The sequence below is a fragment of the Camelina sativa genome, chromosome 6, assembly GCF_030686135.1.
Source record: "Camelina sativa cultivar CO46 ecotype springtype chromosome 6, ASM3068613v1".
NCBI classification, from domain to species: Eukaryota; Viridiplantae; Streptophyta; class Magnoliopsida; order Brassicales; family Brassicaceae; genus Camelina; species Camelina sativa.
Window position 1 is genome coordinate 4890674 of NC_141885.1, and position 20100 is coordinate 4910773.

Below are 20100 nucleotides of genomic sequence, written 5' to 3' on the forward strand. Positions count from 1 at the left end.
CATAAACATGGGAGTTAGGCATGTATATAGCCTATAAATATGTGGATCGATGTGTGTACCATATCACATGATGACGTACTCATCATGAAACATACAGAACCTAATGTTACCAATCACAAAAAGACACGTATCATACATCGAGGCTAAAAATAGATAATTTTTGGTACAGTTCACGTTGCCCTTATTCAACAATTTTTATCCATTTTTGGGCATCGCCATTCAACATGTAGAACCCGACGCGAGCCTAACTCCACGAATCATAACCACAACCTTTAAAACCGAAAATATCAACTTATCATTAATAAATGAATAAAAGTTTACATAATTGTTCATTCATTATTCTATCCATACTTCGAAACCAAAAACATTTAACATGAAAAGAATAAGATTCAATGAGGTACGGACGCAAAGGCTAGCTAATTGTGAGCCGCAATTATATAGATTTCCATACATGTTGATAATGATAAAGCCAAAAAGAGTCGACTATAGTCTACAGATGATATAAACTCGTAGAAATGTGTACATCTTATTTATTACTATGTATGAATCGGTTAGAATAATTGGGACATGATGTTAGGTTTGGAAGTGTTAAGCACTATAGAACGAGACGGCAAAAGCATTAAAAGCTTTACCCAACTTCTTAACTTTAGTCTTTAGGCAAACGACATATTTTGTCCGAATGAAGCATGTGTAAAGGATAAATCCAAACTCCACTTACTCTTCTCTATGCATTGGCTAGAATAGGAATAAAATGTAGTATGTTTCAACTATTTATTATTAATAACGCGCAACTATATATGTTTTCTAGATTTATATCTAAGATTCCTAATAATATTAAAATTATGTTTATTATTTTAACAAGCAACTATTTATGCCACATTATATTTCTTATAGAACATCAGAAAGTGAGAAAACTCGAATTATGCTTATTCTAGATTCTATATTCTCAACTGTAAATTTATGAATTCGAAATATATAGATATGGAATTGGGCCACATGTTCATATATATGATTAGGCCAACGTTTTTGTCATGTGGGAATTGTCGACTTCCCATGTGAATAATAAAGGAAAAATCACATGGCGGGTCGGTCATCACGAACATATATATATATATACAAGTGGTTTATATATAAATTTACGATATAGATAAACGTGGAAGAATTGGGTTTTTTTTTTATCTTCTCTATATTTGTGTGTTTGCTTGTGCATTGTTCTAGCCTTATGCCTTAGCTGTACTTTCTATATATAGCAAAATACATTTTCTTCCCGTCTCAATGAGTTTGACATTGTAATCTTTTTTCAGTTAATGTTGAAGTCGGCTCACATCTATCTAAGACGATTTTGACCATTATCGATGGAGTTACTAAAGTAGCTATAGCTACGTTTGTAACTAATTATCATATCACTAGTTAATTGGTTGATACTATTATGAGTTCGGTTTTTCTCAACACTTTTCTCTAAGTGATGTTCAGCACTCCGATCCTAGAAATAAACCGATGTGTAGTAACGGATACACAAAAGAAAATAATTATATGTGAATACGGTTTCACCAGGCTAATTATTCCAATTCAATTTCAGTCAATCACTTGGTTCCGGTTTGTTCAACGTTGTTTTTGGTTTAGATCGACTAACTCTATCGGTGCAAATCATGCATTCCACGCGGAACTCTCTCTGATGTTGAACGTGAAGGGTCGATTTGAAAAGTAACAACTCTTTCGATAAAGAGCAATAAGTCATTTGATCGATTAATACGTACAATATCAAATTTTCGTGATTAAAGAGCGTTTTCGATTTGAAAGCTAGGGTTCAAAACTCAGTCTGAAGATTTTTGGTTCGCACCTAATCCAATCAAATGATATATGCTATGTTAACCCAAGGTTAACAATGTTAGAACGTCGTCCACTTGTTAATAGCCTAGTATATACCTTAAACGAAGGAGACATCACACGATATGGCTTGCATGTAAGAGAAGGCCCATATGTATTTGGTGAAAGAGCCCAAAAGGTAGGCCAGGCCCATATCCATTCGTCCACTGTTCATGAACCAGATTATCTATTTGAGTTTCTTTGCCTCTGTTCCTAAGCATATTATCATAATATACCATACCATTCAAAACCTAAATATTGCATCAACATGTTTTTAGTCTACAAAAGAATAAAATAAAAAAATAAGAACATCATGTGGTTTTTGTTTACTTCACGTATCCTACCATTCAGAAACAAAAGTTATATAATTTAGTGTACTCTACAATAAAGAAAGGAGGATTATGAAACGTATGAGCCACTTGGCCGAGATATGCATCTACGTTTTTCGCTATAAAAACTTCGTTTTCTGACTAGCCATAAAATATAGAAGTATTCGTTTGTAACGTTTTGGATTATATTATCTTCGTTCGGAACATGATCCTCATCTCGACCACACATCCCAATACGCTAACCACCGCATGGTCTATACACGTGACAAACTACAATTCGTCATATCTATTTTTTTTTCCTGGTTTTTAACGCTCTACAAGTCAAATTGACAAAGAACAATTGAAAGTTTGAAACGGTTGGACAAAGATGATAAAGCTTCTTTTATTGGGGTTCTCTCAGTAACCGTCTTATCTTGATAGTCATTGTTATCACGATGTAAAACAATAATTTATGTAATATTTAAATACTACACATTCGGTATGAAATCATTACGTATAGGCACTATTACTTGTAAGAGCATATGCAAGAAATTTTTTATTTTATTATATGTAAATTTTATTTTTCTACAATTCAAAACCAATTCCAAATTGGCATGTAGAAAGTTAGTCTCTTGAAAGTTTCTCAAAAATTCTAAAATAAAAATATTTTCTCACTTTTTTTTAATATATTCTTGAAAACTCTAATAAAAATCTCTTAATTCACATAGTTTAAATGCGCATAATTGTTTTATTTATTCAATATTTTATTACTTTTTGAATAACACTTTCGTACAATTGATTTGTTATTATTCAGAATTTAAGAATGTGAATAGATGTTGCGGACAAAACAAACTAAACCGTTAGAAGATTAAATCACTTTATTTTCGTAGGCTTGATCCGCAGTTCGAGTTAATATAATAAAATCGAAAAAGTTACTTTACATTCTGAAACATCTAGAAGTTGGATATAATTCCATAATATATACCACAAGTGAATTAAAATTCGAAAATGGTGAAAATCTTCAGACAATACAATGAAACCACACTGCAATTCACCACATTCTTTAGCTACTGTGTCACAAACTATAACCATATACTTATTTATTAAAGGTATGGAAAAATTAATTAAAACTATAATTAAATCATCGGCACTTAATTAATTAATTTAATAATCCCAAAACTATTTAAATAATAAAAACAAATGAGAAGAAAAGAACCAATAATTGGTTTCTTTACAGGAAGGATGGATATGTGCCAATGGGATCCTTTATCGCCAAGTCTATTTGTTCTGGTAATAAATGTGTTATCCTTAATGTTGAATAAAAGTGTAGTAGAAGGATCTTTCATTTACCACCCTGGGTGTGAGGATCTTCAGATTACTCATCTTTGTTTTGTCGATGATTTACTAATCTTCTTAGAGGGTTATGAGCATTTTTTGAGAGGAGTTATGTTTGTTCTCGCAAAATTTGAGGAAATCTCTGGATTGAAAATGAACATTGAGAAGACCTCCTTGTTTTGCTTTGGTGTAAGTGAGGATAGCTTGAACCAGCTAAAGAATTTTTTCAATCTGACTCCATCCACTCTTCCAGTCCGGTACTTGGGTCTTCCTCTTTGTTCCAAAAAGCTTTCAGTTAAAGATTGTGATCCTTTGCTATCTCAAATTCAAAAGAAGCTGAACGCTTGGACTCATAAGTTTCTTAGTTTGGCGGGTAGGTTAACTCTCTTATCTACAATTATCTCCAGAATTATAGGTTTTTGGACTAGTGCTTTCTTCCTCCCTAAGCAGGTTATTAGAAAGATTAATAGTCTCTGCAGCTCCTTCCTTTGGCATGGAAAGGTAGACTCTCCCTCAGGTGCAAAAGTGTCTTGGCTTAACATTTGTTTCCCTAAATTAGAAGGTGGTCTTGGTTTGAGGCACATTAGTAGTTGGACGAAACTTGTGTTTTGAAACTTTTTTGGATGCTGTTTTTTAGAGCTCGTTCTTTTTGGGTGGCCTAGATAAAAAGTAAGTATCTTTCTAAATTTCCTTTGCGGGCGCTCAATGAAAAGAATGCTTCTTACTCATGGAATTTTAAAAGATTACTTAAGCTGCGTTTCAAAGCTCTTAAATTTTTTAGCATCCATATTGGAAATGGTAATTCTACATTTTTCTGTTGGGATCCATGGACTCATTTTGGATCTCTTTACCATTTTCTTGGTTCAGATGGCCCTAATCACTTAGGGATCCTTTTGTTTTCAACTGTGGCTGAATTAAGAAATGAGAATGGATGGTCTCTTCCTAATGCCAGATCAGAGAGACAGGTTTTTCTCCACTCTTTTATCTCTACCTTTACTTTATCATCAGCAAATGATACTCCGGTTTGGGTATTAGACGGTATGGTACAATCTTTTTCTTCTAAAGCTGTGTGGAATGCTGTTAGGTTTTCGAATCACGTAAAACCTTGGACCCCTCTTGTGTGGCACAAATCTGTCATCCCAAAGCATGCTATAAAGTCATGGCTATTTATACTTAATCGCAACCATACTCTTGATCGTTTGTCTACTTGGGGAGTTGATATTGAGTTAGACTGTCTTCTTTGTGGTTTGGCTCATGAATCTCGAAATCATATGTTTTTGAATGTGCTTATTCTGCTGAAGTATGGAGATTGATAACACAAAGACTTAAGTTATCATCCCCTCCGCTTCTTTGGGATCAGATTCTTCTTTGGATGCCAACAGTTTCAGCATCAAAACATACAAAACTTGCTCTCTTTCAAGGTTGGCAGGCTACAATCTATGAACTGTGGAGAGAGAGAAATCGACAATTTCATGAAGGTCTTTCGGTCTCTCCAATTTCAGTAGCAACAAGCATCATTTCCACCATGAATAACAAGTGTAGTTCATTGATGCAATTGGGTTTGAAGCGAGGGATCTCACTTTTTCAATGTTGGATCAGTTAAGTTTCATAACAAACATGAGGCTCTGATTGCTTTTTCCTCTTTTCAGACTTTGTTTGTTTTAAACCTTCCATCCTTCTAGCTCATGCTAGCCTTCGTTCTTATTTCTTTGTTTGTAATATAGTTCTATCCTGTAAACTTAATATTTTATTTATTTAAGAAAACCCTTTAACAAAAAAACAAATCACTATATTTTAAGACAAATTTGAATAAATATTGCAGACAAAACAAACTAAACCGTTAGAAGATAAAATCACTATATCGAAGTTGTTTTAGATGTCTAAACGTCGTATTTGTCGGCAATTGACGTCTTACTTAACATACTTTTGAACTTTTTCCAACAACAATCAATTTATAGTTAATATCAACTATATAGAATAACACGATTTTGTTGAATAAAACTTCTATAAAAAAATTGTAAAAAAAAATCTTCTCATAACTCGCTAATCATTTAACTAATAACATTTATGCCAACTAGGTTGAGATTTAACTTTTTCTAGGCTTACAATATATAATTTATAACTAACAAATAAAAATACAGTGTAATTTACAAACTAATTTTTTTGACTCACACCAATCAATTTTTTTTTTACACCAATCAATTTTTTTTTTACAATAAAAAAAAATTAGCTTATGAGAGCCAATGAGAAAGAGAATCGTTTACAAAAGTAATAACATGCAGTTGGATACGAACTTGTCGTGCCAAACTATTCGCAAGCACATTATCCTTCCTAGAAATCAAGGTCAAATAGAAGGTCGAAAATTCTGCCTTGTCCACCTTGATGTTTTTGAGATATGCTGAGAAGGCTGGCCAGTCGAAGGGAGAAGACATCATTTTCACCAAATTTTAACAATCTGTATAGAAAGCCACGTTCAAGAAATCGTGACCTATCATGCATCGCATAGCCCAAACAAGAGCTTCGACTTCAACATGCAATGGGGATAGGCTACGGCAAAAATTGGAGGTGTCATAAATGAGGAGGTCCCCTGAGACGACCGATATACCCAACCCGCACCAGTAAACTGTAAACATATCTGAGTCCTTCCACAAGCCATCAACAAAACAACGGAAACCTGTGAAGGCAGAAAAGAGCTGAGCCGCCCCCACCCCCGATCAAGGAACAGGTCGTAGGCTAACTGGAAAAAACTCCTCCTCACCCTAAACCTCTGACCAAGCCTTTGCCTCACTCAGTGTCGGTCCGGTGAAATCTGAGGCCCAAAACAGAAAAAAAAAAATATTAGGATTATCTTTTTTTTTAAATAATAAAATACTAAAAGCTGATATTTGTTTTGCTAATTATATGGGGCTGTCAAAAAATTTATGTATTAACTTCTAAAATTTTGGTATTTTTTGCTAATTATAGAGACTTTTTCTGATTTTAAAACCTATTTTATTAATTATAGGATATTTTTAAATTATGATCTTTTAACTAATTTTAGCTTTTTTGAAAATCTATTATTGGACATTTTTCAAATTAGAAGGCTTTTTTATAAAATTAGGGAGTTTTGAGGCCTTATTAGTTTTTTAAAAAATCTCCAAAATGGACTTCAAAATTTTGAGAACCAATACAAATGTTTCGTTAGAATCGGTGAAGGGCGGGCCTGGGTCAAGCCAGTCGTGCAAGCAAAGAGTTAAGCTGGGTCCACAAATTAAACGGTCCTGATCCTCCTTTAACTTAATCTTCACCGTTGGATTATTAAAGAAGTCAAAAGAAGGGTACAATTGTAAAATGACCAATACCAAATCGTCGAATATCATTCACTAAAAAATCCATAGATAACAGAATTTTCTATTTTCTTCTGTTCCTAATAAAAAAAAAAAAAATTATTTTCTCGGAAAATTAAAAACAAAAATATACAAAACCATCGTCATGTATGTTTAGGATTTTCTCGGGGAAGTGATAAGGAAAAAAACATGGGGAGAGCGTTCGTGTATGTAATTCTCGGTGGAGGTGTTGCTGCTGGCTATGCAGCTCTCGAATTCACGCGTAGAGGTGTCTCCGATGGCGAACTCTGCATCATTTCCGAAGAACCCGTAAGCAACCCAATTCTATCTCTTTAATCTCATTTATAGATTTTCAATTTTTTTCTTGTTTCGATTGCGAAATCATCCTTTTTGTTTTAAAGTCCTGTATCGGCTCTGAATTTATCAGTTTTTTTCTCACATGAAGATTTTGAAATTTTCTTTTTTTAAGTGACTCTGATGTTTTGTATAACTATGTCACTAGTTTTTGGAATTCTTGGTGTTGATTGAAGCTTTGGGTTTTGGTGGTTAGGTATTATACTTTGTTAATTGAAGTATCAGAAGCTCAAGAAACAAACCTGATCAGTTTCAATCAAATCTTACTTATGCGTGTTTACTTTGAAATTTTGTTAAAGATCAAGATTTTTTGATATTATGTGCAATTTGTGCTTAGCTGTATATGGATGTGATATAATTGGGGTATTTGGTAAGAGTTACACTACTTGTAGAGTAGCTTTGCAAGAATCAATACATTGGTAGCGTCTAGCCTTGAAGGACAGTAATTTGTGTGGTTTACGTATCAGTTCCAAACAACCCTTTGACTCACTATTTTCTGGTTTGTGATTCATGTCTTTTCACTCATGCTTGTTTTGTTATGAAGTGTTGGTTTGTGGGTTCTATGTTTGTTTCGCCCCCTGTAGAAAATAAGCTTTGGTATTTGCTTTTTTTTTTGTTTGTTTTCTAGGTTGCACCGTATGAGAGGCCAGCTTTAAGCAAAGGTTTTCTGCTGCCAGAAGGTAAGAGAAAACCTGGTAGAGTGCGGTTTCTGCATTTTGAGTTAGGGAAACCTAAGATGAATATAAGGGAATTTGGTTAAAGTTTACTCATTAGGCTTTGTAAGGGTTACTCATGACCTTATCTGCAGCTCCTGCACGGCTTCCTTCTTTCCACACTTGTGTTGGTGCTAATGATGAGAAGCTCACCCCGAAATGGTACAAGGATCATGGTAATTACTTCTACACATTTTTTTTTTTTTGAGAAAGTACTAATTTACTTGGGCTATGACTACACACTACAGGATTCTTTCTGATAATTTTTTAAAATACTTTTCTCAGGAATTGAATTGGTCCTTGGAACTCGTGTTAAGTCAGTTGATGTGAGGAGGAAGACTCTTTTATCTAGCACTGGGGAGACTATAAGTTACAAATTCTTGATCATTGCAACTGGTGCCCGGGTATGGATTGCACAATAATATTTATGTTTTGTAAATGTTATTGTCCTTTGGGATTTATTAATCTGTGATTTCTTATCATTAATAACTGAAGACAATGATTTTGTAATTGTGGAATGTCAATTAGATGATATGGGCAAATCAGCTCACTCCTGAACACTGTTGAAGGAATTAATGTTATTTTAATACTTTGAACATTGAAATGCTAAAGTCATGGCCTTATTTTTATCATATGTGGCTTGTGCAAGTAGGCGTTGAAGCTCGAAGAATTTGGGGTGGAAGGCTCAGATGCTGAAAATGTTTGTTACTTACGAGATCTGGCCGATGCAAACAGGCTTGCCACTGTGATTCAATCAAGCTCCAACGGGAATGCTGTTGTTATCGGTGGTGGCTACATTGGCATGGAGTGTGCTGCATCTTTAGTGATCAACAAAATCAATGTGACGATGGTTTTCCCAGAGGCTCACTGCAGTATGTACTCTTGATTATTACTCAACTTACGTGTAAGAGAGAAAGTTTGTGTATTTGGCTTGACCTTTTTAGTTTCTTATGACAGTGGCACGTCTCTTTACGCCCAAGATTGCAAGTTTGTATGAAGACTACTACAGAGCTAAAGGCGTGAAATTCATAAAAGGAACGGTTTTAACATCATTTGAGTTTGACTCGAATGGAAAGGTAATCTTTCCTTCTTCAGCTATAGAACTAAAGATGGGAAGAATCAGGTGAACAATGGATACTCTTGGTCCAATGATGAAACTATGAAAGAGACTTGTTCTGTTCAGTTTGTTTGTTTATTGATACGAGCTTTTCTGGTTTTTATTTTACAGGTCACTGCGGTCAATCTCAAAGATGGGAACCAATTACCAGCAGATTTGGTTGTGGTTGGAATCGGGATACGACCAAACACAAGCTTGTTTGAAGGACAGTTAACAATAGAGAAAGGAGGGATAAAAGTAAACAGCAAAATGCAGTCTAGTGACAGCTCAGTGTATGCAATAGGCGATGTAGCTACATTTCCAGTGAAACTATTTGGCGAAATGAGGAGGCTTGAGCACGTGGACTCAGCTAGGAAATCAGCGCGACACGCAGTTTCAGCCATCATGGATCCAGTCAAGACTGGAGAATTTGACTATTTGCCGTTCTTCTACTCAAGGGTCTTCGCCTTCTCATGGCAATTCTATGGAGACCCTACAGGTGAAGTTGTGCACTTTGGAGATTATGAAGACGGGAAATCGTTTGGAGCGTATTGGGTTAAAAAGGGTCACCTTGTTGGATCTTTTCTTGAAGGAGGGACTAAAGAAGAATATGAAATCATCTCAAAGGCGACACAATTGAAACCAGCTGTGACAATTGATTCGGAAGAATTGGAAAAAGAAGGACTCGGGTTTGCTCAGACCGTAGTGAGTCAGCATAAAGTTCCTGAAGTTAAAGATATTAAGAGCTCGGAGATGGTGAGGCAATCTTCAAGCGTGGTGATGATGAAGAAGCCTTTGTACGTATGGCACGCTGCTACTGGAGTCGTTGTGGCTGCATCTGTAGCTGCGTTTGCGTTTTGGTATGGGAGGAGACGCCGTAGATGGTGAGAACCCACCCCTCTTCAAGTGATTTTGAAATGCGGGGTGTTGGATTCATTGGAAATGGAACTTGTTTGTTGTTTGTAGCATTGGTGGGAAAAAAATATAGAAGGGAGAGAGTCCAAACTACTCGATGTGATTACACAACGTTGGTATACGATTATTATATGCTTCTTTTTAATGCATAAATGTTTTCCACTACAACTTCGATTCAAAAGTCTTTGAACCCCTTTGGTACTTTTTATTGTTTAGGAATATAATAAAGCGTTGATAAGCTTGTGATTAATGACATAATTAGTAGTGGATATGTTTAAAAAGAGAGTAAATGTGATTATATCAATCAGGGCGTTTGGTCTAGTGGTATGATTCTCGCTTTGGGTGCGAGAGGTCCCGAGTTCGATTCTCGGAACGCCCCTGTCTTTTTTTCTTTTAACTTCTCAATGTCAAGGGTATTACCGTCAAAAGATGAACTCGGACAACCTCATCTATGACTATCCGCGCATAATAGCAAGCCTGCGCCTTAATTTATTTTCCCAAATTACCCCTTATCTTTTATTTTTCTGTCCCTCATCTTTTCATCTTCCTCCTACAATCGAATCAAACCACTCACACAGAGAGCGAAACTCAAATCCGAAGAAGCCAAAAGAGTGAAACAATGGCGTCGACGACTCTCTCAATCGCAAGCTCAATCCGTTCTTCATCTTACCCAACACTCGCTTCCGCTAATCACTTCCCTTCCCGAACCACCGCATTCGAATTCCCCTCCCGCTTCGGTGGTGCTTCATCTTCCATGCTCACTCACCGTGCAACTCACCTCCGTCCCATCGCCGCCGTCGAAGCTCCGGAGAAAATCGAGAAAATCGGATCCGAAATCTCATCCTTAACCCTCGAAGAAGCTCGCATTCTCGTCGATTACCTTCAGGACAAGTTCGGCGTCTCTCCACTCTCCTTAGCTCCTGCTGCAGCGGCTGTTGCAGCTCCGGCAGACGGTGGTGCAGCGGCTGTTGTGGAGGAGCAAACCGAGTTCGATGTGATTATCAACGAGGTTCCGAGTAGCTCGCGTATCTCAGTGATTAAAGCTGTGAGGGCTTTGACTAGCTTGGCGTTGAAGGAAGCTAAGGAGCTTATCGAAGGGTTGCCCAAGAAGTTTAAAGAAGGAGCGACTAAGGATGAGGCTGAAGAAGCTAAGAAGACTCTTGAAGAAGCTGGTGCTAAAGTCTCCATTGCTTAAGGTTTTTTTTTTTTATAAAAAGTTGTTCTCTTTTCTGGAAATTTCGGGATCTTTTGATGTTGTTTAGTATAGTTTGCTTTTGGAATTGTTGATTCAGCTTTAAGAAATTGTTGTAATTTGAGTAAATTTGGCTACCCATATGCTGATTTAGCCGTTGTTGCGTAGATTCACAGTAGCTGCACATAAGATGTTTGTTGAAATGCCTAGCAGAGGATAAGATGATTCATTCACATACGAAGTTAGGGGACATATTTAGTTGTTTAACAATGAAACGGTAGCTATAGTTAGGGATGTCAATTGGGCTGTCCAAGTCCAAATGGACACATCCATTTTATGGATATTTATGGTCAAAGCCCAAATAGAAAACTATGTCCAAATAAGTGGAAACCAAATAAGATCATGACCAATTGGACTGTTCATGGGGTCCAGAATCTCCAGATAATACATGAACTCAATTAAGCTAAAAACTTAAAAATAAATTATAATACTCAAAAATTCATATATATAGCACTCATAAATTCATATAAAACTTATAAATTGAAGTTTTGTTCATGAAAGTTGCACATGGTCTTTATTCTCTAGTCTTGAAGGATAAAAATGAGGAAAACAAAAAAAAAAAATTCTCTCAAATTTTGGAATCCCTAATTTTGAAGGATTATTGGACAATCCATATCCAGATGAGTTTGAACCATTTATTAGCGGGTTAAATTGGTTTTGTGTCCATTTGACCGCTTTAAATTTGGTCATAACCATAACCGGTCCAATTTAATTTGGACATGATTCACCCATAGTCTCTAAGCCCAGTTGACATCCCTAGCTATAGTTTGTGATTGACCCATTAGCACAAACATAGTTGCAGTATAAGTTCACTGAGATAGGATCTGTAGACTTATTAAAAGTGATTTGTTTGTGTTTTGCCATGTGTAATACTACATAGGTGTAGATTCTTGTTCTAATCATGGAAAACAGTAAAAAAGAAACAGATTATTCATGAAAATAGATTCTTCAGCAGCAAACTAAAAATCCATGAAAACTATCTCTTCGGAAATCGAAATTTTTATCGAAGTTGGGATGAACACGAAATCAAACTCGGGCTAATTTCCTCATCACATCTAGATGCTGAAATCAAGATTAGTACATTTTGGAAAGAAGTTCTTCTAACCGCTGTTTTCTTTGAGAGGGGTTTACTTTTCCACTTTTAACTACACGCTTGTTACCAACTGCCTTTTTCCACAGCCGTTAAAAAACCTTTTACGGCCTTATTGAAACGATATTACCATTTACCAATCGGGACCAACATTTTATCATTGTTGTTTAACCTATGTTAATATCCGGGCCGTTTACTACAAATGGAGCTTAGGTATAGAACTGAATTTGTTAAGATATGACTGAAACAGAGAAAGAAGGAGCGAAGTTATGCTTGAGAGCCACACAACAACTTGTCCCTATGAGGGCTCTAAACCATTTGTCAAACGACTTTCCAAAGAATATAAAATTCTCACATCTAACTTCGTTGCCTTCTCTTACACAGACCTAACTTTAGACAAGGAAACAAATCGTGACTTTAGAAAGTAGAAATTATTTAAAACCTATCAACCAAAGTTCAGGCATAAATAAACTTAGGGTTTGTATCGTCCTAATAAAAAAATATAAGGGTTTTATCTTGTTTATCTTCCTCATCTTCTTCTCTCGTGCAGTCTAGGAAACGCAAATACATAAGAAAAATCTGTAAAGAAGAAGAAACCAAAGAGCTAATAAATGGCAGCTACGACTCTTTCCATCTCGACCACAATCCCTTCCTCCTCTTGTTCTTCCGGTCTTGATGCGGAACATCACTTCCCTTCTCGACCCATCGCAATACAACTTCCGTTTGGCTTTGGTGTTTCTTCTTCTTCATCTTCCACGCTCAGCCACCGTGCAATCTACCTCCATCCTATATCTGCAGTAAAAGCTCCAAAGAAAAGCACCGTGCAATCTATCTCCATCCGAGATCTCGTCTCTAACCCTCGAAGAAGCCAGCATCCTTGTCGGCTACGTCAAAGACAAGTTCGGTGTTTTAATACTCTTTTCAGCGCCTGCTGCTGCGTATTTCCCTCCTCCCCTTAACACTGGCGGTGTATCAAAGCCGTTAGGGCTATGACTAGCTTTGTCGTTGATGGAATCGAAAGAGCTCATCACAGAAGGTTTTCCGAAGAAGTTTAAGGAAGGCGTGACAAGATGAAGCAGAAGAAGCCAAGAAACAAGCTCGGAAGAAGCTTGCACCAAGATTTCCATTGTTTAAGTTTAAACAGTTTTTAAAACATGAAGTGTTTTTTCTTTTTTTCTTAATAGACTTTCATAAAATTATTTTGGTGTTTAATAGACTTTCATGTTTTGGTGTTAGGTATATTTATGGGTAATGGTAGTGTCTCTACTAGATTCTACGATAGTGTTTGCATTTGGCCACTCCTAAAACTCTGAATGTGAAAACCAAAGTGGATCACAAGGTGCTAAATCCGTTTAAGTACCTTTTTCTAGCATGAAATTATTTACTTACCTTTCAGAAATTAATGTAATTTTAACCAATATGGCTTCTCGTAACTGGTTTTGCTTAGGTTTTACATAATGTTTGACTATAAGAAAAGTAAACATACGTATCATTTTAAGCAACAAGGGCGTTTGGTCTAGTGGTATGATTCTCGCTTTGGGTGCGAGAGGTCCCGAGTTCGATTCTCGGAACGCCCCTGTCTTTTTATTTTATTTTAACTTCTCAATCGTATTCACGCACATGATAAGCAAAACATACGCATTACATTAAATGACCATAATACCCCTTATCCTTTTGTTTTTTTTTATCCTCATCTTCTTACAAACACACACACAGAGAACGAGACACGCAAAACAAATCCCAAAAGAGTCAAGAGGAAGAAGAAGAAGAGAGTGAAACAATGGCGTCGACGACCCTCTCAATCGCTTCCTCAATCCGTTCCTCATCTTATCTCACTTCCGCTTCCACCCATCACTTCCCTTCCAAAACCACCGCAATCGAGTTCCCATTTCGCCTCGGAGGTGCTTCAACCCACCGTGCAATCAACCTCCGTCCCATCTCCGCCGTCGAAGCTCCGGAGAAAATCGAGAAAATCGGATCCGAAATCTCATCCCTAACCCTCGAAGAAGCTCGCATCCTCGTCGACTATCTCCAAGACAAGTTCGGCGTCTCTCCACTCTCCTTAGCTCCTGCTGCAGCGGCTGTTGCAGCTCCGGCAGACGGTGGTGCAGCGGCTGTTGTGGAGGAGCAAACCGAGTTCGATGTGATTATCAACGAGGTTCCGAGTAGCTCGCGTATCGCAGTGATTAAAGCTGTGAGGGCTTTGACTAGCTTGGCGTTGAAGGAAGCTAAGGAGCTTATCGAAGGGTTGCCCAAGAAGTTTAAAGAAGGAGCGACTAAAGATGAAGCTGAAGAAGCTAAGAAGACTCTGGAAGAAGCTGGTGCTAAAGTCTCCATTGCTTAAAGCTTAAGGCTTTTTAAAAATCGATAAAAATGTGATTTTTCGGAATTTATGAGTCTTTTTTTTTTTGTGTTGTTTAGTATAGTTTGCTTTTTGAATTGTTGTACTTTGAATCAATTTGGTTTCCCTTTAACGGTTTATGTTTCCCACAAGTGCTTCGTTTTGATGCACATCACGTGTTTGTTGAAATGCTTAGCTCAAAATAAGACAGAACAGAGAGTTTGAGGGATATGGTTTTGGCATGAAATTTTGATATTTTAATCCTGAAAAATCTAATCGGAAAATTCGGATCGAGAAAAACAAATGAAGAGAGATGACTTGATGATGATATAAAACATGAGTTTAACATGTTGTTAACTAATAAACGTATGATAAACGAAAATCGAAAACGAATTTTAGATGATAATCAGAAAAAAAGTACATAACCAAATCAAAAGCCTTAATTAATCACATAAAAGTCTAAACCTTTATTTATTTTTCTTGAGAGGACAAAAAAAAAAAAAAAAAACGAAAACTTTACGCCGCAGGAAACGAGGAAGAAGGTGTTGTTTTCTAGATTCGCTGCTTCTTCTTCTCAGGTGATTTTGTTTTTCTTAATTCTTCGAAAAGGTGTAAACTTTAACGTGTTTTTTCTCGTGAAGATATTAAAAAAACCCTACTTTTCAATTGGTCTGGTCGTAGGTTTTATGTTTGGGGTTTTCTAATCATTGTTGCTGTCTGAATGTCTAGAGATTAGAGAAGATAATCTTCTGGTTCGATAGGGAATATGCTAACGGCTGGTTCTAGGGTTTCTGAAAACCGAGAACGAGGTGGTGATTCTGATAAGCAATTGAAGGAGGAAGATGATGTTAAGATGGAGGACGTTAACGACGACGACTCTGAACGAATCGAAGATTATGTGATGAGTGAGGTTTCGTCTTTGAGAGATAATTTTGAAGAAATAGAGAACGGGTTCCATGTGGGAGATTTTGTGTGGGGTGAAGGAGTCAATGGTCAACGATGGTGGCCAGGTCAGATTTATGATTCTTCACATGCTTCAGACTTGGCTTTGAAGACAATGCAAAAGGGAAAATTACTTGTGGCTTATTTTGGAGATGGGAGCTTTAGTTGGTGCAATCCATTGGAGTTGAAACCATTTCTCGAGAATTTCAACGAGTTTTCGAAGATGAGTGGTTCTAGAGGCTTTCTCAGTGCTGTGGAAGAAGCTGTAAGAGAGATTGGTGAACATGTTGAGCAGTTTTTGGTTTGTGATGAGGCGGCGGCTCTGGTTAGTTCTGTAGCTGTGAATCCTGGAGTTAAGGATGGTGTTGTTGTGCCTGATGTTAGAAGAGAGATTGTGTCCTCTTTGATTCTTGAAAAACCTGGCGTTGTTCTTGATGATGTTAAAGGCCTAGCGAAGACGGTTAGTTATAGTGATTTGTTAGAGTTTGAGGTTTTGAAGAGGAAAATATCAGCGTATTATCGGTGTAAAGGAAGATTTGATTTAGCTAAGTATGTTGAACATCAATATATCATAGGACTTGAAGACAAAGAGGAGGATGAGTCTTTCCAGCTGAGATCTTCGAGAAAGTGTTCAGGGTTTGTTAAGAAAAATAGGAAATGTGGTGATGTAGCAACCACTGGTTCTACTACCCGGCGGTGGAGAAGACTGAGTGAAGTTTCGAAGGTTGAAAACGCTGAGGAAGAACTTAGCAATAGGAAGAGTTTGTCGTCGAGGAAGAGAAAGAGCAAAAAGAGTGTTGTTGATAGTAATGATGATGAGGAGATTGAGAAAAGAGTAGAGTCAAATGACTCTAACCATTTAGAAGAAAGTGAGAAGAAAGATGATGGTTCAGGTATCGAAACTGATGTTAATTTAGCAACTCCATTGGCTTCACTCAGCAAAAGGCTCAGGATTGATGTTTCGTCAAGTGTTGAAAGGAACAATGACAATGGCGAGACTTTAGTGCAGACAGGTAAAAGAGAGAGGAAGAAACGCAAGTATCTTTCGCCTGAGTACATGACAGACTTTAGTTGCAGAGCGAGGAAGAGCAAATTAGAATCAGCAGATCGAGTGACGCCTGAAAAAGCCGTTGATATTGTGAAACTGGGAGCTACAGCAGAGGAAATGCTGGATCTAATTCGAAGAGTGGCTCTCAGTACAAAATATCCAGAAGACTACAATAGCTCGTGTGACATGGTGAGGGAGTTCGTGTCCATTTACCGAAGCTTTACATATCATCATGGGACCAATTATTAGGGATGTCAATTGGGTTGACCATGTCCAATTGGACACCTCCGTTTTTTGGACATTCATGGTTTAAGCCCAAATAAAACTATGTCCAAATATGTCCAAATCAAATAGGATCATGACCAATTGGATTGTCCATGGGGTTCAGATTATACATAAACTCATCTAATACTTATTCTTAAGATTAAACTTATAAATTCATCATTAATTACGAATTAGAGTAAACCCACAAAATTTACCTTTTCAAAAGTTCGTAAAGTAGAGCTTTAGATCTGATTGAAGCTTCAAGCTTCAGATCACGAGAAGCAGAGCTGCAGAGGAGATGCTTGATGACGATTGACGAGATGAATGATGATTTGAAATCGATTATCGCCTGAGAGAGAAACTTAGAATCGATTATCGCCTGAGAGGCTGAGAGAGAAAGAGAGAAGCAACAAATGAAGAAAAAAAAGTTTCTCCCAAATTGTAAAAACCCTAATTTTTTAGGGTTATTGGACAGCCCACGTCCAAACTAATTTGGACCATATATCAATGGACTAAATTTGTTTTAGACCCATTTAACCATTTTAAATTTGGTAATGACCAAAACCAGTACAAATTAATTTGGACTGGACAGCCCATGGTTTTAGAGACCAATTGACATCTCTACCAATTATAACAAGATTCACAAGAGGAACCTTTCAGATGGAGAGGATCATCCTGAAGTAATGGATGAGAAAGAGCAAACGAGAGATGAACCGAATGAGAAGCAATTTTCAGGTGTTGAGCTATTTATTAAGACTGATCTTGGTTCTACTCTGCCTTCAAAAGATTATTTGATCAAAACGTACAAAACATTTGGAGCTTTGGACATGGGGAGAAGCTATACATTCGACAATAACTCTAGCGCAGTCATTGCATTCTCGAATGTATCTGATGGAGAAGCGGCTTATTACAAGACATTAGAGAAATGCCCATTTGCTGCTACTTCCACCGTTACATTCAAGCTCAAGTATCCATCTTCTGCTTCATCATCGCCTGAAAGCACTAATGAGAAGACAGAAACCGAAACAAGAAAGGGTGTAATGGAAATCGAGTGTTTGAAAGAGAAGCTTGAAGAGATAAGATCATTGCTGGATCAATCAGAGGGAATGATTACAGAAGAAGTGAAGATGAAGCTTGAAGATGAATCAAGAAACTTGCTTGGCAAGGTAACCAAGTTGATTATTGTTCGTCCGTCTTAAATTAGGATCTGTGTTTTTTAGTTTGATTGAAGAAGACTTTTTTAGCTTTTAGGAGACAGAAAGTTCCGAAAGCCTGAGACTATTTTACATATGCAAGAAAGAACAACTGGAGAGAAAAAGTGAAAAATTACATTCCCTTAAATCATTTGGTTATTTTATAGGCCCAATGGGCCTCTGATCTGAGTCTTTCTCTAAAATTGCTGAGTTTTTTTGCCGGCGGAATAGTTAAGACTCAAGAATTTTTAAACCTAAGAAGTAGTGAACCCGCTAATAGACTCCGAGGGTTACCTAGTAACACTTTGAGGGCTTTCTATTGAATAGGCCCATTAATTATCCATCTATAAATACCGTACAAGGTTCGTCTTCTTCAACATCACCCACTAACCTAATTCATATGAACATCTCTGCGCCGCTTCGTTATTTTTGCTCTCTCTCATTAGTTTTAGGGTTTTAAGGTCTCTTTAAATGGTTTTTACTCTAGTAAGTGTTTGGTTGGTGTATGGCGAGGATGATCAATGCTTAAATTTCTGACACCTCTTGTATGAGAAGAGTTTGATAGCCTCTTCTATGAGCATATTATGCAATACTCTGAGCCATCCCACCAAATTTGTGTTTTTTGTTTTTGTTTTTATTGGATCTGAATTGGGTATTTGAGTGCAGTGATTGTAAAAGTAATTCCTCGTACTGAAAGCCATTGGCTTGATAGACTCACATTACACCCATAGAATATGAGCACTCAACCCTTTTCTTCAAAATCCGTTTTTTTTTTCAATTTGGTTTTTGTTTATGTATCTATTGAATCTGTTAGTTTGGTTAGTAATATGTTTTAGTGATTATGTTTCTGTGGTAGGTTATGGAATTAAGAATGTGTTTTGTTCTTCAAGATTTATATTCATTAGAGCAATAATGCAATGATGTTTAGACTTGTTGTAACTTGTTTGCGGTAGTTGTTACTGGATTTGGTGGTAATGGTTGTGGCGAGGATGATTAATGCTTAATTTCTGACACCTCTTGTATGAGAAGAGTTCCTCTTCTTTGAGCACATTATGCAATACTCTGAGCCGTCCGTTACAAGTTATTTGATTTTCTTTGATACGTTTGGTTTTGTAGAAGACAAGTTGGATCTAAATTGGGGTTGGTTGCGATGATTGTAAAAGTAATTCCTCGTACTGAAAGCCATAATGGCCTGATAGACTCACATTACACCCATAGAATATGAGTACCCACCACCCTCTTCTAGTTTTTCTTTCTTTCTTTGTTTGGTTTTCTAAAGTTTGTATCGTAAATCCATTTTTACAATTATGTTTTCTGGTGAGAAAGGATGTTACTGTAGGAAGTAGTATTACACTTAATCTTTGAATGTATAACAAATACGGTGTTCCCTCTACCAGCTCAATCAAATTAGGTATTTACAATGATGGAATTGGTAGAGTTGGCGGACCATATAGAGCCTAAGAAAGTGTCATCCTTGTTGGAACATCTACTTTTGATGAATGGAGGTTCCTAGAGGAGTACCTCACTGTTTGGTCAATGTTGAATCAATTTATTTGGGGTGATAACTGATAACTACTTTTGAGGAAGTGGGCGGTTGCTGTAACTTTATCTGAATGTTCTCGTTCATGACACTAGTGGAAAAAAAAATGTAACGTACTAGCAATAATGCAATGATGGATGTGTATATATCCATCATTGCTCAGTTCATTGCGTCAGTGGTAAAATATTCAAGTATACCACCCACTAGCACACCTTTTGTTAAGTGATTTGACTTCATTTTCAAAATAATTCAATATTATCAAATCCACACTCCTCCTTGGTCATTCCCCGGAAGTGGGAACCCATAATCTTTAGTCTTCATGATCTGATGGCAAAGCCACTTATAAGTATAACTGATCCTATGTTCGTCCAAAAGTTTTCTATCTTGCACTGCCAGGATAACCCGGCTTCCAGGACCAAATCACTCAGTTTCCTTCAGTATATCATCCAAGTCTACCAACCTGTCAATGCTATCAATAACGACAAGCACTTTCTTGAGTTTCAACCTCTCGTTCAGC

At 36.9% G+C, this 20100-nt stretch overlaps 3 protein-coding genes, 6 non-coding genes and 2 pseudogenes across 11 annotated transcripts; all 11 read left to right on the forward strand.

Moving 5' to 3' along the window:
• Positions 1 to 6652: 6652 nt before the first annotated feature.
• On the forward strand, positions 6653 to 10078 carry MDAR4 (monodehydroascorbate reductase 4). The gene is made up of 7 exons (XM_010516189.2): positions 6653 to 7144; positions 7818 to 7869; positions 7998 to 8078; positions 8188 to 8306; positions 8555 to 8774; positions 8860 to 8978; positions 9131 to 10078. Exons 1-7 carry the CDS (start codon positions 7025 to 7027, stop codon positions 9884 to 9886), a joined length of 1467 nt encoding a protein of 488 aa, XP_010514491.1. The 5' UTR covers positions 6653 to 7024; the 3' UTR covers positions 9887 to 10078.
• Positions 10079 to 10220: 142 nt separating this feature from the next.
• Positions 10221 to 10292, forward strand: TRNAP-UGG (transfer RNA proline (anticodon UGG)). The gene has a single exon. It is a non-coding gene; the product is annotated as a tRNA-Pro (tRNA).
• LOC104790437 (large ribosomal subunit protein bL12cz pseudogene) lies at positions 10259 to 11246 on the forward strand (annotated as a pseudogene). Its single transcript, XR_015560396.1, has one exon. The product of XR_015560396.1 is annotated as a large ribosomal subunit protein bL12cz pseudogene (transcript).
• A 1620-nt stretch (positions 11247 to 12866) lies between these two features.
• LOC147942277 (large ribosomal subunit protein bL12cy pseudogene) lies at positions 12867 to 13329 on the forward strand (annotated as a pseudogene).
• A 431-nt stretch (positions 13330 to 13760) lies between these two features.
• TRNAP-UGG (transfer RNA proline (anticodon UGG)) lies at positions 13761 to 13832 on the forward strand. The gene has a single exon. It is a non-coding gene; the product is annotated as a tRNA-Pro (tRNA).
• A 10-nt stretch (positions 13833 to 13842) lies between these two features.
• LOC104790439 (large ribosomal subunit protein bL12cx) lies at positions 13843 to 14748 on the forward strand. Its single transcript, XM_010516192.3, has one exon. The coding sequence runs from the start codon at positions 14036 to 14038 to the stop codon at positions 14597 to 14599; it is 564 nt and encodes a 187-aa protein (XP_010514494.1). The 5' UTR covers positions 13843 to 14035; the 3' UTR covers positions 14600 to 14748.
• A 330-nt stretch (positions 14749 to 15078) lies between these two features.
• Positions 15079 to 18075, forward strand: LOC104698706 (Tudor/PWWP/MBT superfamily protein). Of its 2 annotated transcripts, none has more exons than XM_087455908.1 (2): positions 15079 to 15174; positions 15326 to 17046. In XM_087455908.1, the coding sequence occupies exon 2, from the start codon at positions 15363 to 15365 to the stop codon at positions 16833 to 16835; it is 1473 nt and encodes a 490-aa protein (XP_087312034.1). In that variant the 5' UTR covers positions 15079 to 15174; positions 15326 to 15362; the 3' UTR covers positions 16836 to 17046. The 2 variants fall into 2 exon arrangements, with proteins under 2 accessions (XP_087312034.1, XP_087312035.1); XM_087455909.1 differs by lacking the exon at positions 15079 to 15174 and adding an exon at positions 17491 to 18075 and having other exon boundaries at positions 15346 to 16828.
• A 475-nt stretch (positions 18076 to 18550) lies between these two features.
• Positions 18551 to 18644, forward strand: LOC147942278 (small nucleolar RNA snoR1). The gene has a single exon (XR_015560607.1). It is a non-coding gene; the product is annotated as a small nucleolar RNA snoR1 (small nucleolar RNA).
• A 55-nt stretch (positions 18645 to 18699) lies between these two features.
• LOC147942279 (small nucleolar RNA snoR8a) lies at positions 18700 to 18787 on the forward strand. The gene has a single exon (XR_015560624.1). It is a non-coding gene; the product is annotated as a small nucleolar RNA snoR8a (small nucleolar RNA).
• A 238-nt stretch (positions 18788 to 19025) lies between these two features.
• On the forward strand, positions 19026 to 19112 carry LOC147942280 (small nucleolar RNA snoR1). The gene has a single exon (XR_015560608.1). It is a non-coding gene; the product is annotated as a small nucleolar RNA snoR1 (small nucleolar RNA).
• A 72-nt stretch (positions 19113 to 19184) lies between these two features.
• LOC147942281 (small nucleolar RNA snoR8a) lies at positions 19185 to 19273 on the forward strand. The gene has a single exon (XR_015560625.1). It is a non-coding gene; the product is annotated as a small nucleolar RNA snoR8a (small nucleolar RNA).
• The last annotated feature ends 827 nt before the right edge of the window (positions 19274 to 20100 follow it).

Bases quoted from the DNA above. Each gene is read 5' to 3' on its own strand.
- MDAR4 (XM_010516189.2), top strand. From the start codon at position 7,025: ATGGGGAGAGCGTTCGTGTATGTAATTCTCGGTGGAGGTGTTGCTGCT. The intron at 7,870-7,997 runs GTAAGAGAAAAC...CCTTATCTGCAG, and splicing joins AGGTTTTCTGCTGCCAGAAG to CTCCTGCACGGCTTCCTTCT. The intron at 8,079-8,187 runs GTAATTACTTCT...TACTTTTCTCAG, and splicing joins GAAATGGTACAAGGATCATG to GAATTGAATTGGTCCTTGGA.
- LOC104790439 (XM_010516192.3), top strand. From the start codon at position 14,036: ATGGCGTCGACGACCCTCTCAATCGCTTCCTCAATCCGTTCCTCATCT.
- LOC104698706 (XM_087455909.1), top strand. From the start codon at position 15,363: ATGCTAACGGCTGGTTCTAGGGTTTCTGAAAACCGAGAACGAGGTGGT. The intron at 16,829-17,490 runs TTATTAGGGATG...TTATAACAAGAT, and splicing joins ACATATCATCATGGGACCAA to TCACAAGAGGAACCTTTCAG.